Source organism: Balearica regulorum, chromosome 10, assembly GCF_011004875.1.
Source record: "Balearica regulorum gibbericeps isolate bBalReg1 chromosome 10, bBalReg1.pri, whole genome shotgun sequence".
Taxonomy (NCBI): domain Eukaryota; kingdom Metazoa; phylum Chordata; class Aves; order Gruiformes; family Gruidae; genus Balearica; species Balearica regulorum.
The window spans coordinates 12,863,536-12,885,729 of record NC_046193.1 but is presented as its reverse complement, the minus strand read 5'-3'; the positions used below and the strand labels follow the sequence as shown (position 1 = coordinate 12,885,729).

The 22,194-nt window shown below is 45.2% G+C and overlaps 1 protein-coding gene and 1 long non-coding RNA gene across 2 annotated transcripts; one reads left to right on the top strand and one right to left on the bottom strand.

Annotated features, from left to right (window-relative positions):
• Positions 1–372: 372 nt before the first annotated feature.
• Positions 373–14,559, bottom strand: CFAP100 (cilia and flagella associated protein 100). The gene is made up of 15 exons (XM_075762141.1): positions 14,236–14,559; positions 11,914–12,000; positions 11,441–11,547; positions 9,874–10,066; positions 9,165–9,232; positions 8,377–8,540; positions 7,660–7,740; positions 6,857–7,038; positions 6,616–6,778; positions 5,428–5,476; positions 4,696–4,847; positions 3,749–3,884; positions 3,067–3,269; positions 1,431–1,524; positions 373–608 (listed from the first exon to the last, which is right to left on the bottom strand). The coding sequence occupies exons 1-15, from the start codon at positions 14,417–14,419 to the stop codon at positions 495–497; spliced, it is 1,977 nt and encodes a 658-aa protein (XP_075618256.1). The 5' UTR covers positions 14,420–14,559; the 3' UTR covers positions 373–494.
• A 6,188-nt stretch (positions 14,560–20,747) lies between these two features.
• Positions 20,748–22,194, top strand: LOC142603152 (uncharacterized). Its single transcript, XR_012837028.1, has 3 exons — positions 20,748–20,968; positions 21,567–21,754; positions 21,961–22,194. It is a non-coding gene; the product is annotated as an uncharacterized LOC142603152 (long non-coding RNA).

Genomic DNA, 22,194 nt, shown 5'->3' with positions numbered 1-22,194 from the left:
GAGCTTCTGGTTTTCCTTCAATTCTGTCTTCTCCACAGTAGTGGGCTGAAGTCCCTAATGAAACCCATCCTTTGGATTAAAGTGTAGCCTTTGATTTTTATAGTCCTGCAACAGATTTGTGATTATAATAAATGTCTGGTAGGTGCCTGGCTTAGTCATGCCATAACAAAGATTGTTACCCAGGACTGCGATAAATCTCACTGGTCAGGTTTGTAGGGATAGCACTATTCACGTCAAAAACTGAATGAGAAAAGTATTGTTTCCAGCAGGAGCCTGAGAAGCAGAAGGAGAGAGAATTTTATTTTCTTAGGCAGAAGATCAATGGGAGGGGAGAGTGGTTGCCTGACAACAGCTTTCCCTGGGATCTTGGAGTAGAAGATAGGGAATTTCATGGGACCATGAAGTTTATCAACTGACCAAAGATAAACAGTGTAGATGTATGAAAAAGTGTTCTAGCAGCATCAGCCCTCCGTGCTGTGGTTAAGGCTGTGCTGTCAAGTGAAATAATAGAGTTGTTCCTCCTTCTCCTTATCCATTTGTTCTTGGCTTTGCTTTTTCTTCTCTTTCCTGGCAGGTGGGTTGGAACGAAACACCAGCCTCCTGCCGCTCTGCAGAGGAAGAAGAGGCACATGTCAGTGCTGTGTCAGAGTAGCGTACCTGAATTGTGCAGCTGCTCTTAAAGCTGCTTCATGCTACGGGGCTCTCCTGCTGTGAGGGCTGTGGCCCCTTGCTGTTTTCTAGGCAGGTTTCAGTGTGCCTATTAAGTGTGTTTTTTCTATTAAAAAATGAGTGTTGAGCACCTGAAGACAGTGCTGTGCTAGTGCTTCCACTTCTACGAAGTACTATTCCACTTGTGACTGTTTTCCGACTAAAGCCTTATTTGTATGACCTCAGGAGGATGGGAGGTTGGAAGTGTGTGACTGAGCACCGGGCTGCCCTCGCTGTCCTGTTAACCTGTGGAATGTGGAGCAGGAGGCACGCGTAACGCAGAACGTGCCAAGAGAGGTATGGTTTGGTGGTACGGCTGAGCTCTTCCAGGGGCTTGCTGCTGTGGGGAGCGTCCTGCTGCTGCATGGTTCCTCATTTGCTGATTTTCATGCTTTTTTTTAATACTGTCAAGTTAACAAGTTGAAATTACCTTAATGAGAACATTGGTGTAATGGAGGGGGCCGTGTGGTCAAGACACAGGGATAGGAGAAGGAAGGACGCTGAGCTGGAATAACTGGCAGCATAACTGACTTCCCAGCAGTTGCTTAAGTTGCATCAGTGCTGTAAATTGGAATTGGGCTACACCTGATGTGGGTGCCATCCCCACCCAGCTGTGGAGGCCCCAGTAACACTCTTCCCTTAAATGCTCGATGTTCAAGTACCCCCAGCTTCTCTGCGCTGGGCTGTTGTGGTGAGGTGTTCCTATGGATTACTGCACTTGCCTTTTTTTTTATAGTTGCCTGTGATCTTTCCATGGCCCGTTGCAGTCTTTCCTCCTGCTGCTGCTTCTGTTGTCTGAGCTTTTCCTCTCTGAGCCTTTTGGAGGGAGCAAATAAAGGATGAGTTAAACGTAGCGTGCAGCTACACTGAATACGCTTTTGATGCACAGCTCATCTAATGGTGTAAGACCACCAGAGCGTGGGGGTTTGGGTATAGCTGATGCTGGAGTTTGTGGCTGTGAAGGTGGTAAGAGGGAAACACTTGGTGCAGTTGATGCTGTTTTCTGGAGTGAGGGGAGGAAAAAGCACATCAAGGTTTGCAAATGGAGATGTCAGTTCTGTTCTAGATGTGTTCTGTACCACCTTCAGCAGGTGATTTATGCCTCTGCAGTTGACCAGGATGCTCACCGGCTTTGTGGGTGAACGATGCTTATTGTGTCTTAACTTCTCACCAGTGTAACCAAGTCTGTAGGGTACAGATGGGAGTGAGGGGCTTTTACATCCGTGGAGCTACCCTTTGCCTGAAAGGGCACAGCGGAGGCCGATCCCTTACCTGGCTCCATGCCCCACGGCAGTGCAGCACTGGAACAGAAATGGGATCAAGCTACTGAATGCTGCAGCGGAGAGGAAATGAATTCTTAACCTGGTGATCTTCAGGAAATTTTTAAAGGCTCTTTGAAGGTTTTGTTTGGTTGGTTTTGCTTTTTATTTGGGAGTGGAGGTGTCACATTCCTTCCTGAATTCTCCTCTATCCCCAGAGCAGAACAAATGGGTGTCTCATCTCTTTTCTAAGTTAAGGGTGCAAAACCGTTCACAGAACATCAGCAAGAAGCATCACACCCTTTCTATTACAAAGGTGAAGAAAGATGCCAAGAAAGAGAGTAAGTAGGAGGGAAATGTCACTGTTATGGCTTTAAATCCTCACACTACTATTTTTTTTTCTCTGCTGGATCTGATTCACCTGGGGATGGCCAGATACAATCAGCTGTCCAGCTGTATCTTTGCTGTGTGTGAGGGGAAATTTCACGTGCCTAGCTGAGCCGAAAGGAGCGTGTCTCATTTCAGAACCTAAATTTATTATGTTGAATGGCCTACTATTGAATTTAATAATACAAGTTAAAGTTAACAGTTTTGTAGAAGAAACATTTGAAAGCTGGCATTGCTGACAAGTGCCCTTATGTACCTGTTGAAGTCTGACAGAGTATCGGGGAGTGTCAGACTTCGAGTGTGTTAAATAACTACAGAGAAGTAATTTTCTGTGTAATTAGTTTAAATATTGTTACTGCAAATTGCTGTCTTACAATGAGGATTCTCATAACTGAATCTGCTCAGGAGATTTGTTCTTTTTTATTATTTTCTTTTTATTTCTTCATCTTCTAGATTTTGTGTTTTTCTAATGTAGCTTCCAGGTCTTTTCTAACGTAACTGTGGGTTGTGTCTCTCTGATCTGGAGATGCAAGTGCTGCTATGAATGTGAAACCATTACACTAGTAAAATGGGATGTATTGGTCACATGGGCTTTCAGATTGCTGTTACAGTGCTTGGGTTGATCTGACAAATTTGGCTTTTTCAGTGGCTTTGCTCTTGACTGTCAATGTTTGAAAACAGGGCCCGTTTCAAGAAGAGAGTCTTGTCTTACCTTATCCTCCGTTCCTTTTTTTTGGCTTTCTCAGCCTGTTCTATCTTTGCTGGTGGGATTCTCTCCAAGTTGTCCAGTAAATCATTGAGCTGTTTTTCTATCACCATTAACATCTGCACTGTCTCCAGGTTTGTCTCATTTTCTCCAGTGCAGTGACAATAGACTTCCAGCACCTTCTTATTCAGGCTTGTGAGCATTTTGTCCTAGAGACGAGAGGACATACAGTGAGAGGTATGGCTGGGTTCTGCCCAGTAGAACCACATCATCCCTGCAAAAGCAAAGGAAATCAGTACACTTTAATTCCCTCAACAAGACTCAATTGCTTGTTCCCTGGTTTGCTTAGCACCAGTGCCTGGGTTAGGTGGCTGTATTGAGCCATTCCTGTGTTGGGCTCATCTTCCCAGCTTTGCCGTGGCCTGGGACAGGTTGCAGCTGCCCGGTTGCCTCTGTGAGTCCTTCTCCCACCTTGTAGCAGCTGCATGGAGTAGGCACGTTTGCCGCAGCTTGCTGCCTCAGTAGTGCCCCAAACCTGCCCTTGCTATAGCTTCGTTGCTGAGAAACAGCACTGATCCTTCCCTGGTGCAACCTGCTGTCTGCTTTTTTCCCCCAGGATAGACACGGTTGATGGAGAGGAACTGGTTTTGCATGTGCTAACCCCTCTGGCATTGGTCTCAGGATGTACCTGGTCATCAGCTTTGTGTTCTCCAGAGGAAAAGAGGTGAACTTTGAGCTTCAGATCTGCTAGTCTCTCTTCTTCCTTGGCAATGGAGGATTTGAGAGTGACTACCTGCTGTTTCAGCTCTGCTAACTTCTTCTCCCTAGGCCAGAAGAGAAAGGAGATTATTTTGAAAAGGGCGTCTCTGAAACACATGACTCCTCTGCTGCTTTCCAGCCTGGACCATCCCTCCTGCTGCCGGCAGATGGAGGTAACGCTTCATGCCATTTCTGGGGAACTTGCACCCACAGCTCTGCAAGGAAGGGAACTTGTGATTTTTCTGGAGTAAGTCACTGTGCTGGTGTGGGAGGGGGAGAAGTAGCATAGCTAAACATTCCAAATTTTTTAATAAGTCAATGGGGGAAGTAGATCCCATTAAAAAACTTTCACAAAAGTATAAACTGCATTTTAAATGGGAGTATGTGTGTCTACTTGCCATTGAAATATTGTATTGCAATTACACATGGGTTCCCTGCTGGCTTCCTCTAGGAAGGGTTTGAGTTGGAATAGGTGCTGGTCTGGATCACTCCAGGACATGCCTTGTTTCTTCCTTTGGTCTTTATTTATGAGAATTACAGGATGCTTCTGGCTTATGTCCACTTTAGGATGCTAAATGCATCAGTTCCCCAGGCTGTGCCTTGAGGACAAAGGAACTAGTCCCAAGCTCAAGTCCTATCTCTGAAATTATGTAGAGGAGACACTTTCCTAGGAGCTCACAAGATGGTGAGTTGGATGGGCTGCAGCCGGGCTCTCAGTATGAGGAAGAGACTCTTATGTGCTGCGTGAACAGCATTACGTGTGGTCTGCAGCATGCGGCCTGATGGCTAGGTGCTAGTGGGGGGAAGAGGGGGTCACTTATGCTTGGAAGCTGGGGCACAGGGACCCCTTCCCACCACTCTCAGGATCACACTTACATGCTTTCATGTGTGGTGATGAAAGTGTGTTGGACTGTGTCCAAACTTTCCTCGATCTCCTGGGAATTCTGGATGAAGGACAAGTTCTCTTCCTCCATCTCCTTGAAAATAGACAGCAGTTGTTGGGGATCAGTAAAATACAACTCAGGCTCCTGGAATGGAAAACACATGCGATGGGTTTTTGTCCTCCTTTGGTTTCTTTTCCATTGACCTACACGGAGGCTGGTCTGCAGCAGCCCTGATTGTTCAAATGCTTTCCCATGTAAAGAGGTCCATGACTGCCCATGTACAAATGTCTCCTGCCTTTTTGCCATGTGCATAGCTTGATGCTGCCTTAGTAGCTCAACCCCAAAACAAGTTGCATTTTGGGGAGTAAAAAGTGGTGTAAACATCTGTGAGAGGGAAAATTTCAATTTCAGATATAAAATAATTAACTTCACTAATTTCAAAATCTCCCGTTATATGATGTTATATCTCATTGGGGGATGGTAAGCTTTGAGATGATGGTAGATTTTTTAGAAAGGGGAGGAGGAAAGTTAAAACTAAGGTATTAATAATATGTGTTGCTAAAACATCAACGTTTATGAATATAGAAACATGCATTTATAACTACTGGCTACAGTAACTCCTCAATACCGTAATGAATGGTTAGAAGGTAAGAGAAATTAGTAACATCAATAAATGTCACAGGACGAACAGAAAGTGTAAATATTTCAACACGAGATTTCTGACCTCATCTTCGTCCGAGCAGGTTTCACTTTCTGCATCCTCCAATGAACTTCTGAAAAAACATTTTGTGTGTCAGGCCCTTACAGAAACGATAGCTCAAAGGAGACCTTGTTAGAGAATTACGGACACTGGTGGTGGTTGCTCCTGAACAGCCCTTTGCACATTCACACGTTTGGCGCCTTGTGGCTGTGGGCTGTTTGGGGGGCAGTAGGAGCCAGGGATCACACAAACGTGTAGCATGGGAGCTACGCCTGTCCATAAGCAAAGCTGCCTTTTGAGCTGCTCTGGGCTGTGCTGGCCAGCGGGGTCAGGACATGATGCGTGAGCCTGAGCTGAGGGTGTTGATCTAAACCCCTTTAAACTCGATGAGAGGCCCAGCTCTTGGGCAATGAGAAGAGGCAGGAGCCTTGTTAAAAAGGCTCAGGAAGCAGCACGGCAAGTGCAGAGAAAACCTGGTGCTCCGTGTGGGATGTGGTACTGCTCCTAAACAACATGGTGTAGCCACCATAGGATTCTGCAGTTTTTACCTGCCCTGGGAGAAGGTTGTCGAGTGCTTCTTCCTCTGCACAGCCTACTACCATTAACCAGCAGTGTGGCCTCTTTCTTCCCTGCTCAGCCCCAGGGATAAGCCAGCACAAGAGCTGGAAGAACAAGGTAAGAGGTGCCTGACAGGTGTTGGGAGCAGAGTCTGCTCATCACCTTCACTTGCACCTGTCACCCTGTGCCATGGAGGGGTAAAAAACCTCCATTTGCATCATCTTAACATCAGCCCCATTTTCATCCACATCATTGCTACCACGTGGCAGCAGCCCAGTAATTGCAGTGGCTTCACGAGGGGTGGCACATGGCGGCCCTGCTTGGGGAGGACCTGGCACCTGCGATGCTCTGAGTGGAGGCAGAGGAAATAGTCCTGTAAGCAATGACTTAATTCAAACTCTGTTGAGTTTGATCCCCTCTTTGGGCAGGCTCACAGCAGAGGATTTGAGGATGGAGCTCTGTTGGAGTAGGTACACAGATACTGTGTTGCACACCTGATGACTTTCTGCTGGTATTCGGATTTGCTCCAGTAAGACGGAGCTGTTGGTACGTTCACAGTGAAGGTGAGAAGTAGGTTTCCTCTATACCGACTCCCAGACAGTTGAGTGCTCTCTACAGTACTTAAGTCTGTTGTTTGCATTGTCTTGTACTTACAGTTTCCTTGTTGATAGAGGCTTCAGGAAGTTTTTGAGCTGTGACCCAATCTCATGTAATGAGCTGAATTCCAAACTTTTTGAAGACAGCAGGGAACTTGGCACATCTACATAACTGGTGCTGTACGGACTGACAGCATTTGTTCTGGGTGTCAGACCCTGGCCTGGAGACAAGAGGAGACGCGCATTTAGAGCGTGGGGCTGTCCCAGTGAGGAGTGAGCAGCTCTTCCGGGGCACTCACCCTGCTCTGCGGTGGTGGGAGGAGAGGCACTTCCTTCGTTAGCTTTGGATGCTGTCTTCAAATCCTTTTCCTTTGCGTGCTTTTTTCCATGTTCCTCCTGCCACTCTTTCGGAGATAGTTGATAGAGGAAGTCCCTGTACATCTTGTACTCCTGCAGAGTATTCTTGAATCTGGATATATCGCTGGGTTCAGAGAAGTGGAAAAAGCTGGTTAGCAGGGAGGAAAGCCCCTGTTTGAACAGGTTCTTTCTAACTCTTTATATTTAGCTTCACCCAGAGAGGCATCAAGAGGGCATACGTCTTCATGGACATGCAAAGACAAATAGGAACCTGCTCAGCGTGCTCTCTGTGGTTCCTCATGTGGAAGCTGTCTGGTCACATCTCTGTGGCCAGATCCTTGCTACGGCACTGGGCTTGCTAATTTGGAAATTTTTACTTGAAAATACATGAGAAATCTTGCCAGCTCAACTCATAATGTGAATTATAATTATTTTTTTTCTTCTTCTTTCCCCAGGTCACCATTAAAATGCATTACTTAGTTTTGTTTGTTTTTTAATCTGAAACTAGGCATTTAATTTTAGTTTTGGAATATTTCTACTTTTTAAAACTATAATTAAAAAACTGGTTGAGGTGTTTTAGAAACATAGCCAGCATCTGGAAAATAAAAGCTGGAACATTTTGAACTCTTAAAATTCAGCATGCTTAGAAATCTTTTTCCCTGATTCCCTTTTTCCCCAAGGGCTGTGAGGATACAGCGCTGTAGGGGCTGTTAAAGGCCAGTCAGGAATAGTGCGCAACCGTTACCTTTGGAGGTTCTCTATTTGGGAAGTGATTGCCTGGATCTCAGTTATTTTCTTTGTCTTTGCTGCGGTTTCTTTTTCAGCACTAGGGAAGAATGCATAAACATAAGCCATAAAACAATTTAGCAGTAAGTGGGTAGTGAATTGAGGTGCATGTAAAACAGAGAAAAAGATGTGCGGGGGAATGCTAGAAGTGTCTTTTATAGATGTACCCCAGGTGATGCTTCGCTGCTGCCTGAAGGCCCTGCTTGCCTTGGCAAAGAGAGTATGGGGTCCCAGCAACTCTTCCAGGCTAGGGCCTCCCTAATTTGGCTGCTGCTGAGCATCAATTACTGCTTTGCCCTTGTGATACCTGTGACGGGGCAAACTGCTCAACTTGCTTCACTCGGGGGACTCTTCCTGCTGTGAGGAGTTGGGCAGAAGCATCTCCCTCTCGTAAGGGGGTTGTGAGAAGAACAGAAGTGGTGGGGTCAGCAGCAGGTTCCTTTGCTGTGGCCAAATCAAGGGCATTTGCAATGAGGGGATTCCCCAGCTATCGGTATCCTTCCTCTCTTTCACTGAATGCGTGGGGAGAAAGTGCCACCAGGACTGTAACTGGGAAAACTCAGACACAGAGCATTCGAGGATGGATGCTAGCCAAAACCCTGCAGGGAGGTCTAGAAAAAGACTTCCTGTGTCCAGAACAAAAGAGCACACAGATGGTTTCCTCAACTTCCCTTACATTTTCAGGGCTTGAACAGAGTTTTTATGGTTCTCCTTCAGGAACTCATCAAACATGGCAACATCCTTCTCCAGGTAGTATTCAGCCTTTTCCAGTTTTCTTTCCTCGCTCTTTGCTATGTTCTCCATCCTTTGAATCTCATCTCGTTTTACTGCCATGGCATACTGCAATGAATCCAAAAGGCAACGTGGTCACATTGGTTGGTTGGTTTTAAAGGTATATTGGTTTAGCTTTGTTCTTGGTTGTAGTTGTTGGCAGAGAGGGTAAGGATTTCAAAGCAAGGTATGTAACTTAGTGCAAAATACATACATAGAGGCCAGGAGATGTTTTGAAAGTAACACAGCAAATAATCAGTGAAACTAAAGACAGAATCCAGAAGTCCCAGCACTGTGTTAACTCTGGCTGACAAAGATTGATTCGGTTGTGTTACAGCAAAGTAATAGAGATGAATAATGGGGATATTCCAGCACAGCTCCCAGCTATAATTTATGTATGGGATAGCAAGAGCTGGGAGGTTTGTGTATCCACACATCTCACAAATGAAATAGTTGCATGGCTGTTACTTGATGGTGCAAATCACCTATGTTCACTTCTTTCTTGCCTGAGGATTGCTGGGCTATGGACTATGAGTGTCTCTAACACAGGACTTGGACAACCAGTTCATGAGGTCTGATGTGTGCCTCCTTGGTGTGATCTCTAGGCAGTGGATCTCAGGAAAAAAGAAAACCAAAGCAACGCAGGGGAGAATAATTAAATGAACAGAAAGTAACATTCTTAAAGTCAAGTACCTCAAGTAAAAATATCTCTCTTCTGTCATTTATGTAGTCACGGAAGGTCTCCTTTTCTAATGGGTAATCTGAAATTAGGATATAAAGTTGATCAGACTAGAGGGGGAAATATGGCCAAGGTAAAACACAGTGAATATGTAGGCTGCTGTGAGCATGGATGTGGTTGGTGTTGGAGTCAGCAGTACTGATTATTTTATTATAGTTTTGACCTTGTTTAGGATCAGTTTCATATGGGCTTTTGGAGTAAACCCAGGTAGAATGGAGTGGAGAATCTGGTCCTTACAAAAGTCAATGTCCATTAGACATTAGTGGCAAAGCTACTACTCATGTCAGAGGCAGAAAATTTAGGCCCACATCCACTAAAATCCAACTTTAGGTCAGCTTAGTAGAAATGTCTCCATGACACAAGGTTCTGCAAACTCTCAGCTGATTCCCAGCTGATTCCAAGAGCTGCCAGCTACTGTGAAGGCCATGGGGGATAGTGGAACCCAGGCTACTGCGGTGGGGTTAAACATACTCCACATGTAAATGCATGAGATGGAGATGGCCCAGCCACACAGAGGTTGGCAAGATGCAGCATGTAACTGCTGTGTCTGCAAGAGCTCACCAAAGTCAGAGAGCGCTAACTGCTAATCCTATCCCTTCCTTGATTTTTGCTTTAGGCTGTTAGGTGAGCAGCACCATGACAAAGGTAGTAACTGTTCCCTACCTTTTTTAATGGCTATCTTCCATGAAAGACTCTCCTGAAGAGTTTTCAGTCTCTCTTCGTTTGTTGGCTGTTTTCTGGCCTCCTCTTCTTCCTCCTTTTGTAGAGCTTTCCTGAACCCTTTTTGCTTTGCTTTTATTTTAGTGGAGTAAGTAATTTTCTCATGGATTTTCATGGTTTTCATCCTTTCACGTTCCTATGAGGACAAGGCGGTTATGTGGACAGTTTGATTATCTGCTTTGGTTTTTAAAGACATAGTGGTTATTCACAATCTAGAAATTTGCAGGCTACTGATACCCTGCTGATGCATGTTCGCCTGGTTTATCTGACTAATCCCAATGATATTCTCTCTTGAGGCAACTGAAACACTTCATTTCTTAGCATTTGTTCTCATTAGTTTGTTGATTTGTATTCTGCATCCAGCCACCAGCTGTGCCAGTTTGTACCTACTCAGTGTCCTCATTTTTCCTTCCTGGGAGAGAATGGAAATTTTCAGAGATTCATCCTTCAAGTCCCCTAGTCAGAGGGAACAACAGGACAGCCCACGCTCAATACTGACTCAGTCCAACTTTCACAAAGGCATGTAAACCTTCAAGTTCAGGTTGAGAGGATCTAATCAAACCCACGCCAGAGCTTTCTGGAGGGTAAAAGGTTGTTCATGTTCAGTGCTTTCACATGGGATGAAGTGTAATTCATTGCTGTCTGCACAGTTTGGGCACAGGTTAGGCTGAGGACATGACTCAGCAGACATCCTTTATGCACTTCTTCCTAAATCCTTCCTCATACTTATATAGTGACCCAAGCGAAAACCAGACTCTATCAGTCATCAACATGAGATGAGGAGGCTTGCTTAAGTTTGTTTGGAGCTCTCCCTCTGTGATTTAGAAACAAAGACCTCTTGCTTCCACTCCACTGCCTGGAACCACATGCAAAAATCGATCCTCTCAGAGATATGACAACCCCTCCATGACTTCCCACCCCCTTTGGATTCTATGCTCTGAGGAAAGTCCACTGCAGAAACAAGAAAGGGAGAGACACTCCTAAGATGCAGCTCTCCCATCTGGTGGGTTGCAATTCCCTGTCTTATGGAGAGAAACCTAAGGCATGAAACCCATGTCGTCCTTCTTCCTAGGCATTCATTTCACTGGCAGTTCAGAAGAAGGTCGCATCAAACATTGGAATATAGCTTCCCAAGCAGAAAGCCAAGCCTGTTGATGTGGAAAGCAAGAGATGTTGCACCAAAGCTTTGTGTAGAAATCAATGCTAACAGCACTGGCAGGTATTTTCTCCAGGAACAGGAATCAGTGGTGAATCTACCTTGAAGTTAACAAACAAAGCGACAATATCCAGGTTTTGCACTAGCAACCAGCAAGCCTGTGCTCAGATCTGCTCTTGGTAAAATTAATCTCTCATCATGGACTTCAGTGGACTTGAAGCTGATCTGGGGGAATTTCAGCTGAATTTGGCAGCTATTACTTCTCTCATGCACTAAATTTTGGTAGTATATTTGTTGGGTGCCTGCCCTAGTGAACTGCTTGTATATACATTGGTCTAAAGCACAGGTACATACCGCCTTGGCCTTTTTTCTTTCCTTGTCTCTTATTGAGAAAATATCAATATCTGCAGGAATTGTAAATGGATTTTTCATTGGGTTTTCTTCATCTTCTTCTGGGCATTCTGCAAAAAAACGGATGAAGATGTAGAAGGCACAAGTCAGACTATCAGGACCTAGTGCAAAGGGACTGATCTGCAGCATCATGCCTGAAGGGTGGGCAGCTGTGCTCACAGCTGTGGGTGTCTAACAGTGCTGAATCAAGAGTGGGGAGCTGGATTGGGCTTATAAGAAGCCAGTGACATACCTGAGACCTCAGTATTGTTTATGTCGCTTGACCATATCTGCTGATCAATTCAGGATTTCAGCTGGGGATTTTTGGAAGTCTGGAGCTATTTTACCTATCTCATCTGATTGTGGGCACAAGAATCTGAATACAGGCTTCTCCTTTGACCTAACAACGAAAAGCTGCTGGAGCATCGTGAGCTTACCTGGCAGCACAAGCTGGGTTTCCATTCCAGGTTTGGAAGAAAGACTTTTAGATGTTGACTCTTTATGTGGAGATGGCATCTTTGACCCTGGCCCAAGGAAAACCATAAACAAATCAATCAGTTGTGACCTGCCAGTAACTGATGCAGTAGGTTTTTCAGCAGTGATGGGCCTAGGGGCTTTCTGGATCTTAACCACTGAACTTTTTGTGTCTGTAGGAATTAACAAAAAGCTTCAGGACACTGGAAAATATTTGTGTTCTGACCCCAAAAAGGACATGTTCATCCCTGGCTTATGTGAAAGCTGTGTAAAACACAATCCTCCTTACACACACACTGATGGGAAAGCAAAGACAAAACAATTTGGAGATAACAAGCAACTCAAGTCCCTTGCCTCTTGTTCTACCCATGTCTCTGGTTCTGATCCACACCCACACTTTTTTATCCTTCTATCACTGGTTCACAAGCAACATTTTTATTCCCTAAAGCTCTTCCCAGTAATTGCTTCAGAACTGTGGGTTTATTGCGATAAGGCTGAATGATTGTTGGACAGCACAGACGTGCTGTAGGGAACTCTGTCATGTTTAATTTTAGGCTGGCCAACGGTTACAGGTTATTTTTTTGTTTCTCTGAATCTAGTCTCTTTTTGTAGTCTTTGCTGTGGGTCCTAGGAGAAAAGGCATAATTGTAATGATCTCACTTACAAGGAACAGATACACCATTGTTAAAGTTATCCTTTAATCAACAAAGACAGCAAGCTGGGCCCAGTGAGGTATTAGTTCAATTGATGCAATTCTGCTGCTGGGACCATTCCTGATCTGCGCTGGTGTAAGACACAGCAGAAAATATCCTCTTCCGCTTGCACTAGTTTTAAGGCTATTTTAGAGCATCATTTTTTTGCTCTGAACAGCCTCCAGTTTTTGTGTATTTTGAGCTAAACTCATCTGGCCTAATTTCCATGTACGTGCTTGGTGCTTTGTGTTTCCTATTGGCTGTGTTTCTGCAGCTGCCCAATTAGTATCTTATTCTTCGGAGGTGTCAGACTTCACTGTTGATGGGACACAGAGGTTGAGGTAGAATTTAGGCTGTCTGAACACATCCCAAATGTTTTCTCTCTCCTTTTCACTTCTTGAAGTACCTTTTCCAAAAGCCTCTTTGGTTGCTTAGATATCATATCTCTTTGAACTTTGCATAACTTAATGGGATATTTTTCTCTAGGGGTCCCTCATCTACGTCCTGGAACAACATAACCCCTGATGATGATGATGTGAGTTTTGGAGAAAACCCCATCAGGGCAGGGGTAGGAAGGCAAATGCCTGCAGCGTTCCCTTGAATACATTTTGTGAAACACGCAAAGCAGTTGCAGCAACCACCTGGATGTTCAGCCCTCCTAGTGCACACCTTGACTGCTGTAATCTAAACCTTGTCTCATAAAAAATCTTCTCGTTTATATGGTTGATTCAAATTCCTGCTACAGGAATGAAAAGCAGGACCAGACAGAGGGTACTGGCATAGGGAAAGTAATTGTCAGCTAAACTCTCGGAGATAAAAAGTACTTTATAATATAATTTTAGCAAAGTATAGGAATTTGTTTCTAAGATTAACTTATAGATATTCATTTTATCAAGTTATTTATGGTTTGAGGTTGGTTGTTTATTTTTATTAGATTGTTTGCACATCACTTTGGAAATAATGCCAAAAGCTAAAGAAGTGCTAGTTGTGCTAATTATAATTATTAAGTTCAATAATGCAAATAAAAAATTGCTTTGTTGCTAGAATCATTTGGCATATATTTCAGTGCCTCTGACACTTTTATGTTTCAGTAGCTACATACCAATGGCCAGTAGTATGTGAATCAACAGATAAGGCATTCATGGTTTTAATTTACTGAAACATTTATTCAGTGCTTTTCCCTAGCATCAAGCTGCTGTACAGAAATAATGTGCCACAGTAAACATGCAAACATTTCTAAAAAATAATACAGTAAAATCCATCCACCATGTTCCCAGAGCACTGGATGAGCATATGTTTTATACACTCAAAGGATTTAAATGATACTATCGCTTGCAGAGAAGTCTCATTATGCTCGCTGGGAAACCACTCCAAGTTTTGATCTACAGAGCAGCTCTTCCAGGGACAGATGTGTCCTATTTCCCGATACGTACCCCCCGACTCGTGTGCGGAGAAGGAGCTGGTTAGGGCGTGTGATTTCCCGGTGACACGCCAGCACCTTTGCTTGTCTGAGCGTGACGCTGTATCTGATGTTGAAAACAGAAAAGAAATTGCTGTGGTTGCCCTTGTCCCTTTTATTTTTTGGTTTCTCACCCAAAGGAGAGGTCCTCTGGACTCCTGTCCGTGGGGGATCCGTGGTCAGAGGGGGACGTGGATGTGGCCGCAGCACAGCTCTGCTCAGCTCCAGTCGCCCGTCTCTTGTTTGCACTGCCATGGAAACCCGTGCTCCCGTTGCCAGGCGGCATCCGACCCGCAGGCATGGGAGGGATGCATCCATCGCTCCCTTCTGGCGTTTGGGCTGGGTCCCCCGTGCCCAGACAAGTGCCCCTACCCCGATGGAGCAGGGCTGAGCCAGGTGGGTCCTTCTGGAGCTTCACAAAAATCACCTGCCTGGCTGCAATGCAGGCACCTCGGTGGGTCTCCCGAGCAGGCAGCTTGCTGAAGTTCAAACCAGATGTCAGGATGGAAAAAGAAGAAAACTTGTGTGGTGTAAGAGGTCTCCCTGGCTTGCTGGGTTCTTTATTCATTATTTCAGTCCACAGGGCCTGGGAATCGGGTATTTAACTCCGTCTCTGCAGGCAAAGCAGCGGGTTGGGGAGGGATAATGGGGGCCGGAGCCCCTGATTGTGGAAATGACCATAATTTATCATTTCATAGCCTCTGCCTTGGTCTTTCTGTTTGCAAAGTCTGAACAGTCACAGTCTGGAGACTGTGTGTGATATGAGTGAATGAACTGTCATTTACTGGAGGTTCCCCAAGTCAATAGTGCTATAGAACCCCAAATATCACCTTCCAAAATATCATATAATTCTAAAGATGATTTGATAAAATATCAGTTGAAAAAAGTAATACATTTTACTGGAGGAAAAGATCCTTAAATCCCATATTTGCTCTTTCCTGCTTCTGAGAAGACCAAATCAGTTCCAAAAGGATTGTGTTCTTCTCTAGACTCTTTAGAATTTCTATTAATACAATTTCAGCTTTCTGAAATATCAGTTTCTTTCATTTACTAATAGGTTTCCAAACAGCTTTCTCCATCTGAATAATTCATGCAATAAATAGGATGATTTTCTGTAAGTGCAAACTCCCATTTGATTGTTATAGTTCTTTTCTGTAATTGCTGATTATCAAGAGACTGGATTCAGGCAACAGAAGGAAAATGCTTATACAGAAAGAAATTTCTCTTTATTCTGCACATGAATGCTTTGATTTTTAGCAGCGATGCAGAAAACTATAATGCTATCTTTAGTATGTTTTGGGAAATTTCCCAAATGTATTGGGGAGTATGTATAAAAAATTAGACTATAGAATAATTTCCATTACCAAAAAAAAAAAAATCAGGAATAAATTGTACTTAAGAAGCATTTTTCTAAAGGCATAATATCAAATGGTCTTTGTTCAGAAATACCAGTTTATTACAGAATTGCGAATTTGCCGCAGTGGTAACATCACAGAAATAGACAGCAGAAAACTAAGATATTTGAACAGCTATGGCTTTGTCTGGCATAATCTCTACGTCAATGAACGATACATTTATATATCTGTTGCTCTGTTCTGTGCTATCCTTGCTAAACACTTATTTCCCCAACGTGAACAGAGATTATTTAGAAGCAGAGATGTATTTTGTGAATTCTTGGAAATGTGCAAGCCCTTCATAGCTTTGGTTCGTTGTTTGTGTCCCACACATGCCATAAGCCACTTGAGCTTTGCATTTCCTTGAGGGCAAAGAAGTTTTTAAGGCCAGAAGAACATCTGGGGCCTATCTTAGCCACCATTGACTTGGTTAACAAATGGAATAAATAGCACGTGCAACATGATGGGAAAATCTGCCTGGTGGTGTAGGCTGTGCAGCTGACCAGTGCTGCAGGTCGTTGGGGATTTCTGGGTTGTGTAATGTCACTTCAGGGCACCGCGTTTTCGGGGTTTATTAAATGTCCAGGCAGTGCTTCCTCCATGCACAGCTGAGAAAGGCAGGCAGCTTGCATGGTAAGAATGACAGGTTGCTGTTTCCAACAGGATGTCTGCAGATCTGGGGGCTTGTAGGGAATGGTTTTGTTAGGACATGGCTTTGGGATTTCAGGATACCGTGATTCTTTGCTCCCTTCATTTCTTTCTTGAAGGGGTTACTTGTCTTCTCCACTCCTGGGTCACCCGGTTTGTGATGTGGGGATGCTGATCCCTACCACAGAGGTGCTGCGAGGGTTAATTAGCATCGGCAAAATGTTTTGAAATGGCTGATTGAGAAACACTGCCAGAGATGAAAGCTGAATAAGTATCTAGATCAATAAATATTCCTTTGTAGTCTTATCATTATGGGGAAACTCCCTGTGTACCCAGGATGCTGCACAGGTCACTGAGCAGTCATCTCCCCATTGCCTGGAGTCTTCTCAAGGGGACTCATTTATTTAAGTATTTTGCTTTTGTTTCTGCAAAACAAGCCACAATGTCCCACACAAAGAGCAAAGCCTGGCGGTAACCAGCAAACCAAACAGATTGGCAGTTCTTTATTTCTTTGCAACTCTCGTTCCTGTGTTTCTCGGTGAATCGCATGGCTGCAGAACCCGGAGCATCCCAGGAGGGAGAAGGGGACCCTATTTCCAGGGTTGGACAGAAGGAAGGAGGAGGGATCCTCAAGCAAGTGTCCACAAGACACCACCTACAAGAGCTCTGCTGAAGGCGGTGCAGCCAGCTCCCTGCTTCAGGATGGTCTGTGGTGAGCTGTCAGGAGTTTTTCTGCTGGTGGGTCTCTTTGGGACACTGTTCTCCTGCCTTTCTCCTGCCTGGGGGGGAAGCAGCTTCAAAGTGGTTATGGAGATCTCATGGGGAATATATGGCTGCTCATATACTTCTTGCAAGGTCTGTGCACACTACTGAGCTCTGTAGAGAGGCTGAAAGGGGGAGAAAGAGTAACCATGTGGTTTGTCTCCTTTGTACTGTACTCACAGAACAAATCCCTGCATCAGCACCACAGGTCCATGAAAGATGCCAAAAGAAACAGTACTGAGGACCACATCCATCCCATCTGATCCTAGCATGTCTCTGTTTCCCTGCAGATCTTCTCCCTTCCCAGCACCAGACCGTTGTGAAGGCCAGGCTGAACGGCCACACGCGTTGACTGCTGCATGTGCGCAGCAAATCCAGGGCCTCTCGACAGCAACAGGGACATTATGGGGCACAAGGAAATGATGGCCTGACAGAAAAAGGGTTACTATGGCTTGGGGTGGAGCCATCCCAAACAGGGGCGAGCAGCTAGCGCAGGAGGTAAGCAGGAAACCTCCCGTGAACAGCAAAGCTGTGATACCCATGTGCCATGGCCTCACAGTGTCTAACCACTGGCACTGCTGTTTACCCCCTGCTCCCTCCAGCTGAAGCTTACTCCCAGGAAAGATTATCTCAATGCAAAATTTTCCAGCTGGAAAAATGTCCCATAACCTGTGCACGGCCAGAGCCAGCCACGAGATGGCAGCAGCCTTGTACTGCCAGGAGCAGGGATTTGGTTCAGTGACCCACATTTCCCACTCTTGCTTCTCCATGCCCCTTTTACCTGATAGATGAGGTCTCCAGGCTTGATGAGGCCCAAGAAACCCTGACCCATCCTCTGGGTTGAAGAAGTGTCCCCAGCAGGGATCTTTGCAAGAAGACCTGTGAGCTCAACTCTCATCTTTGCAACAAGCTGATGGAGCAGGACTCAGGGCTTTGTGTCCTACTGCTGATCACCATTCCCTGGTGTGTTCCTGGGCTGTCTCATCCAAAATGAATTTGTGGTATTCTTTCAACTGATCTGATTTCAATCTAGTGGATGAAAGCTGCTAAAATCTCTGAAGGACCACTTGGAAATGACAAGACAGCCCCGTCATCTGTCCTTTTACTGTGGTTACGCATGGGTGCTGTGTAATGACTTGGACAAAAAGCAGCAAGTGCTCAGTGATTTGTATTTCACACTCGTTCTTGCTGAGAATGCAGACCTTTCCCGCTGAGAAGAAGAGAAAATATTCTGCAATGTTCATCTTGGGACCCTTGCCAGATCTGGGCCAGTTTCTTTTGCAATGCAAAGCTTATTCTAGTGTGTGCTGCGATGGCAAGGAGTCAGTGACTGTCAGCAGCGCTCTCCTCAGACAACTGCATGCCAATAAGTTCTGTGCTTTGCTCTAGCTCCTGAGCTAAGGCAAACAACGCCATGAAGAGTTGGTTGACTTGGGCTCCCTGACTTCTGGATCAGTCAACGTGAGGACTGGTCGGTTGAGCGGTGGTGGTGTATCAGAGCTCGGTGCAAATGCAGCAGAAGATGGCAGAATCACAGAATAATGCCATTTGGGAGGGACCACTGGAGGTCTGTAGTCCAGCCTCCTGCTCAAAGCAGGGCTAACTTCAAAGTCATATCAGGGTCCTCAAAGCCTTGCCCAGCTATCCTGAAAACCTCTAAGAATGGAGATTTCACGAACTCTCCAGATGGTGGAGGGTGAGATCTGGGAGGCTGAGCTTGGGCTCAGCCGGGTGGCCCCACTGGTTTGCTCTGGTAAGGATATAAATAAATTATATGGTTGCAATTTTGATGCCAGTTCTGAACAACCATTTAGACCTGAGCCCAAACTGAAAACTGTAACTAGTTCCAGACTTCCCTCAGAGCTCAGTACTTTTGGGACCTAGGAGTTTGCATTTGGCCCATTGTAAAGAGAGACACAAAGTTGCAGCCAAGGAGACTTTCCTAACCAGGGCTATAAATCCAGGCTATTTGCAGGGACAAATGACCCAGGAACCTGAGGTTGCAACTTCATGATTTTGCATTAAGCTCTTAAGGCACAGTTCCAGCCTTTTTCCTGGCCCTTGCTTTGTGGCAAAACTACAGCTGCTGTGACTGCATGGGAATGGATCCAGCTGAAAAATACCCTGCCTGAGGAAAAGATCCTTTATATTATGATCGCTGTGATGGCTCGAGGAAGAGGCACACGTGGGCTGGGGGAAGGTGGAATTGCTCCTTTCAGTGACAGCCTGTGCTTTGATTGTCTTAGGGAGATAATGAAACTGCAGCTTCATGGTGGTAAAACAGGCTGATCCTGCAAGCCCTGCACACAAATTTCCTTCAACAGTAGTGTATGGAGCAGACCAAAAAGGATTCATAAAGTGAAGTTATGGATCGTGCTGATTTCTAAGACCTGCAAAAGGGAGCACATGCTTCATGGCTCTAAACTCTTTCTGCTCATGTGGAATGGATTAAAGATAAAAACAACCCTGTTATTCACTTTCCTCCTGAGCTGTTTCACTCCTGTCTATCTTCTTCTCCAGAGAAGCTTGTAAAGGAACTTTTATCTGTGATCCAAAACTGTGGCTCATATCCCCAGGGTAGCTCATGGGATCCACTTCCCCTTGCCAGAGAACGAGGCATTACTGGGACCAGCTGCGATGGTTCGGGAATGTTTTGTGCCAGCCTGGCTGTTTCCTTGCAGGATCCTCCTGTTTGTACCTCTATTTTAAGTATGGAGTACTGAGTCAGAGAGAAGCAAAGTGACTCTGCCGATGCTGTGCAGTGGGTCTTTGGTGGGACAAGCCCCAAATCCACATCTTGTAGCTGTTTAGCTGGAATCACAAACAGCCCAAACATTGCTCGTCATGCAACGACAGCTTTATTACTTGGAAATGCTAGAAAGTTTCCACATCCCGTTCCTATTCCTTTGCCTGCACCTGTGTGAATGCCCGCTGTTCTCCCCACCAGGATGTCAGCAGATCCTGTAGCTTGTTTTCCACTGAAATGTCTCCTCTTAGGTAAATATTACATCTGGGGTTGCTTTGCCAGTGGCTTTCCTACCTGGAGTTTGTACAACAGGTCAATGCCCTGCTCAGAGATAAGAGGAGTACTTGCTGTGAGTGCTGTTTGCTGCTGCGATATGCCACCCTGCTCTTCCCTCATCAGCTTCTCCTTTAAAGGTTTTTGAATGCTGCTTAAGTCATGGAGGTTTTAGCAAAGTGAGGGAAATTTAAGACAAGCCGTTGAGTGCTTGGACAGCGCAGAAGGACTTGTTTATTGCAACAGCCGTGGCTTGTAAATTATTCATCTGTGTGTAATTGAAACACGCAGATCCTCAAAGGTCTTGTTACAAAGGGTGAGGTGAAGGATCATCGAGCTTCGAGCAAAACAGGAAGGTTAACAGGTCCTGGGGAACCCTTCTCCATCCACCTGCATCTGCTCTACAAAAATACCTGTTTGCAGAAGAAAACTGAGTTGCTGATAAGTGAAGCCATGCACAGATATGTGTCTGTAGGGGGAAGAGGACATCTGTAAAATATCTGTGTCAGCTTTTGCTCCAGTGGGAAACACAGATTTGAAGCTGGTTGCAGTGAAATGTATACATGGCCTGTAGGCACAAAAGGCTCTGGCCTCTGTGAAACGGAGAAGTAGTTTCCAAAGACCGAGAGAGTTCAGAATAGCCGGCTAAGCAGAAAAGAAGCCAGCACGCTTCTGCTCAGCAGTTCTGTCTCCAGACAAAACCAGACTTCAACTAATTAAAAAGAGCAGATGCTAGCTGGAACATTAATTGGAACAACTATCGTCTTTTGTCTATGCTTAAATCTGTATTCTAGCTCTCTTGTAGTAGGTTTTGAGTGAGAAAGAATTAACCCTTTAGCTGGCTTATTATTTTGCTAGGCACAGCATGTCCTTAGAAGAGAGCGTAATGAAATATCTATGAATAGGTTTGGATAATTTTTTTTTTTTCGGGAGCAAACAATTCTCCATCTAATAATGCAGAACCATCATCACAACCAGAATCCTCAACCCTTCCTTCTCACGGTGTTGTCAGTAAAGTGATCTTGCTCAGCTTTCAGAGGCCTTGTAAGTAGTGCTGGGCACAGGGCCAGCTGCTGGTTTCCCCTGTATGTATTGTATTAAGAGGACACCTCTTCTCTAACCTGTGCTCATTTGTTCCCCTCAGCCTGTGTTCCTTCTCATTAGACTTGATGTATGATCTATAGAAAGTGCAAAGAGCTCAGCTGACATCTGATATGCTTATAAATAGCCTGTCTGCCCTGTTACAGTTCTGTAGCTATCCCAACATGAGCAAACACTTGACGTATTGCACTTTTCCTGGAACTGGGATGCTATCGAAGATTTTCCTCTAAAGCATCCAAATTTGGCCTCTGCTGGAAGCCGGGTACTTGACTGCAGGCACCGCTGGTCTGTTCCAGATTGGCAGTTCCTCAGTCTTGTCCTAGTCTCTGATTCTTCCCTAAGAGATGAGGCAAAGGCATCATCTGAGTAATGGGGCTCTTCCACTGTTCCTGCCCTCCCTGCTCCAGTCCCCTGTCACAGGCAGGGCACACAGGCACAACTACAAGCCCCGTTCCTTTCCTACCTCTTTGCTCACACGCCAGTCCCAGGCTCCTATTACTTCCTTCATTGCCATGCCCCCAGTTTCCCCCATCTCCATCAGGGCCAGATTCTGTGCCCTCAGTGGGCTCACCAAGTCCATCACAAGTCTGGCAGTCCTTGCTGAGATCTGTCCTGTGATGCTTTCCTGAGCACCAGCACTCCTATCTAAAAGCAACATGCTATGGCTTCCAGCAGACCAAGAGCAGCAAAGACAGAAACCCCCAGTGCAAACTCCTCCATACTTCCTTGGTACATATCACGTAACCCCTTTTTCTTTTGCCAGCCTCCTTGAGTGATAACTATTGTCATTTCACACCCCTTGTGTGCACTGAATGAACCTCAAATTTGGCTTCCAAAGAGATTGCCAGAGAGAGGTGAAGTTAGGCAGGAGATCTATGGAGGCTTAGGGGGCTGATTGCAATATTTAAGATTATCCCTGACTCATTTTCTTTCAGGTCTGATGCAAGAAGTGAGTCAGATCCCTCCGACACAGTTTGACCCGACGGATGCGGCCAGCAGACAGCCGAGAGGCAGTGTGTGGAGCTCATGGTGTTTTGCAAATGGAATAAAGTTCATTTAACGCAGCAGGCGGCTGCCTATATTTGCTGTTAACTCAAAGGCCTCTCACCTGAAAACAACCTGCAGATCACTTACCCCATCACTGCTCGCAGGTGGAATTAGCTCCTGAG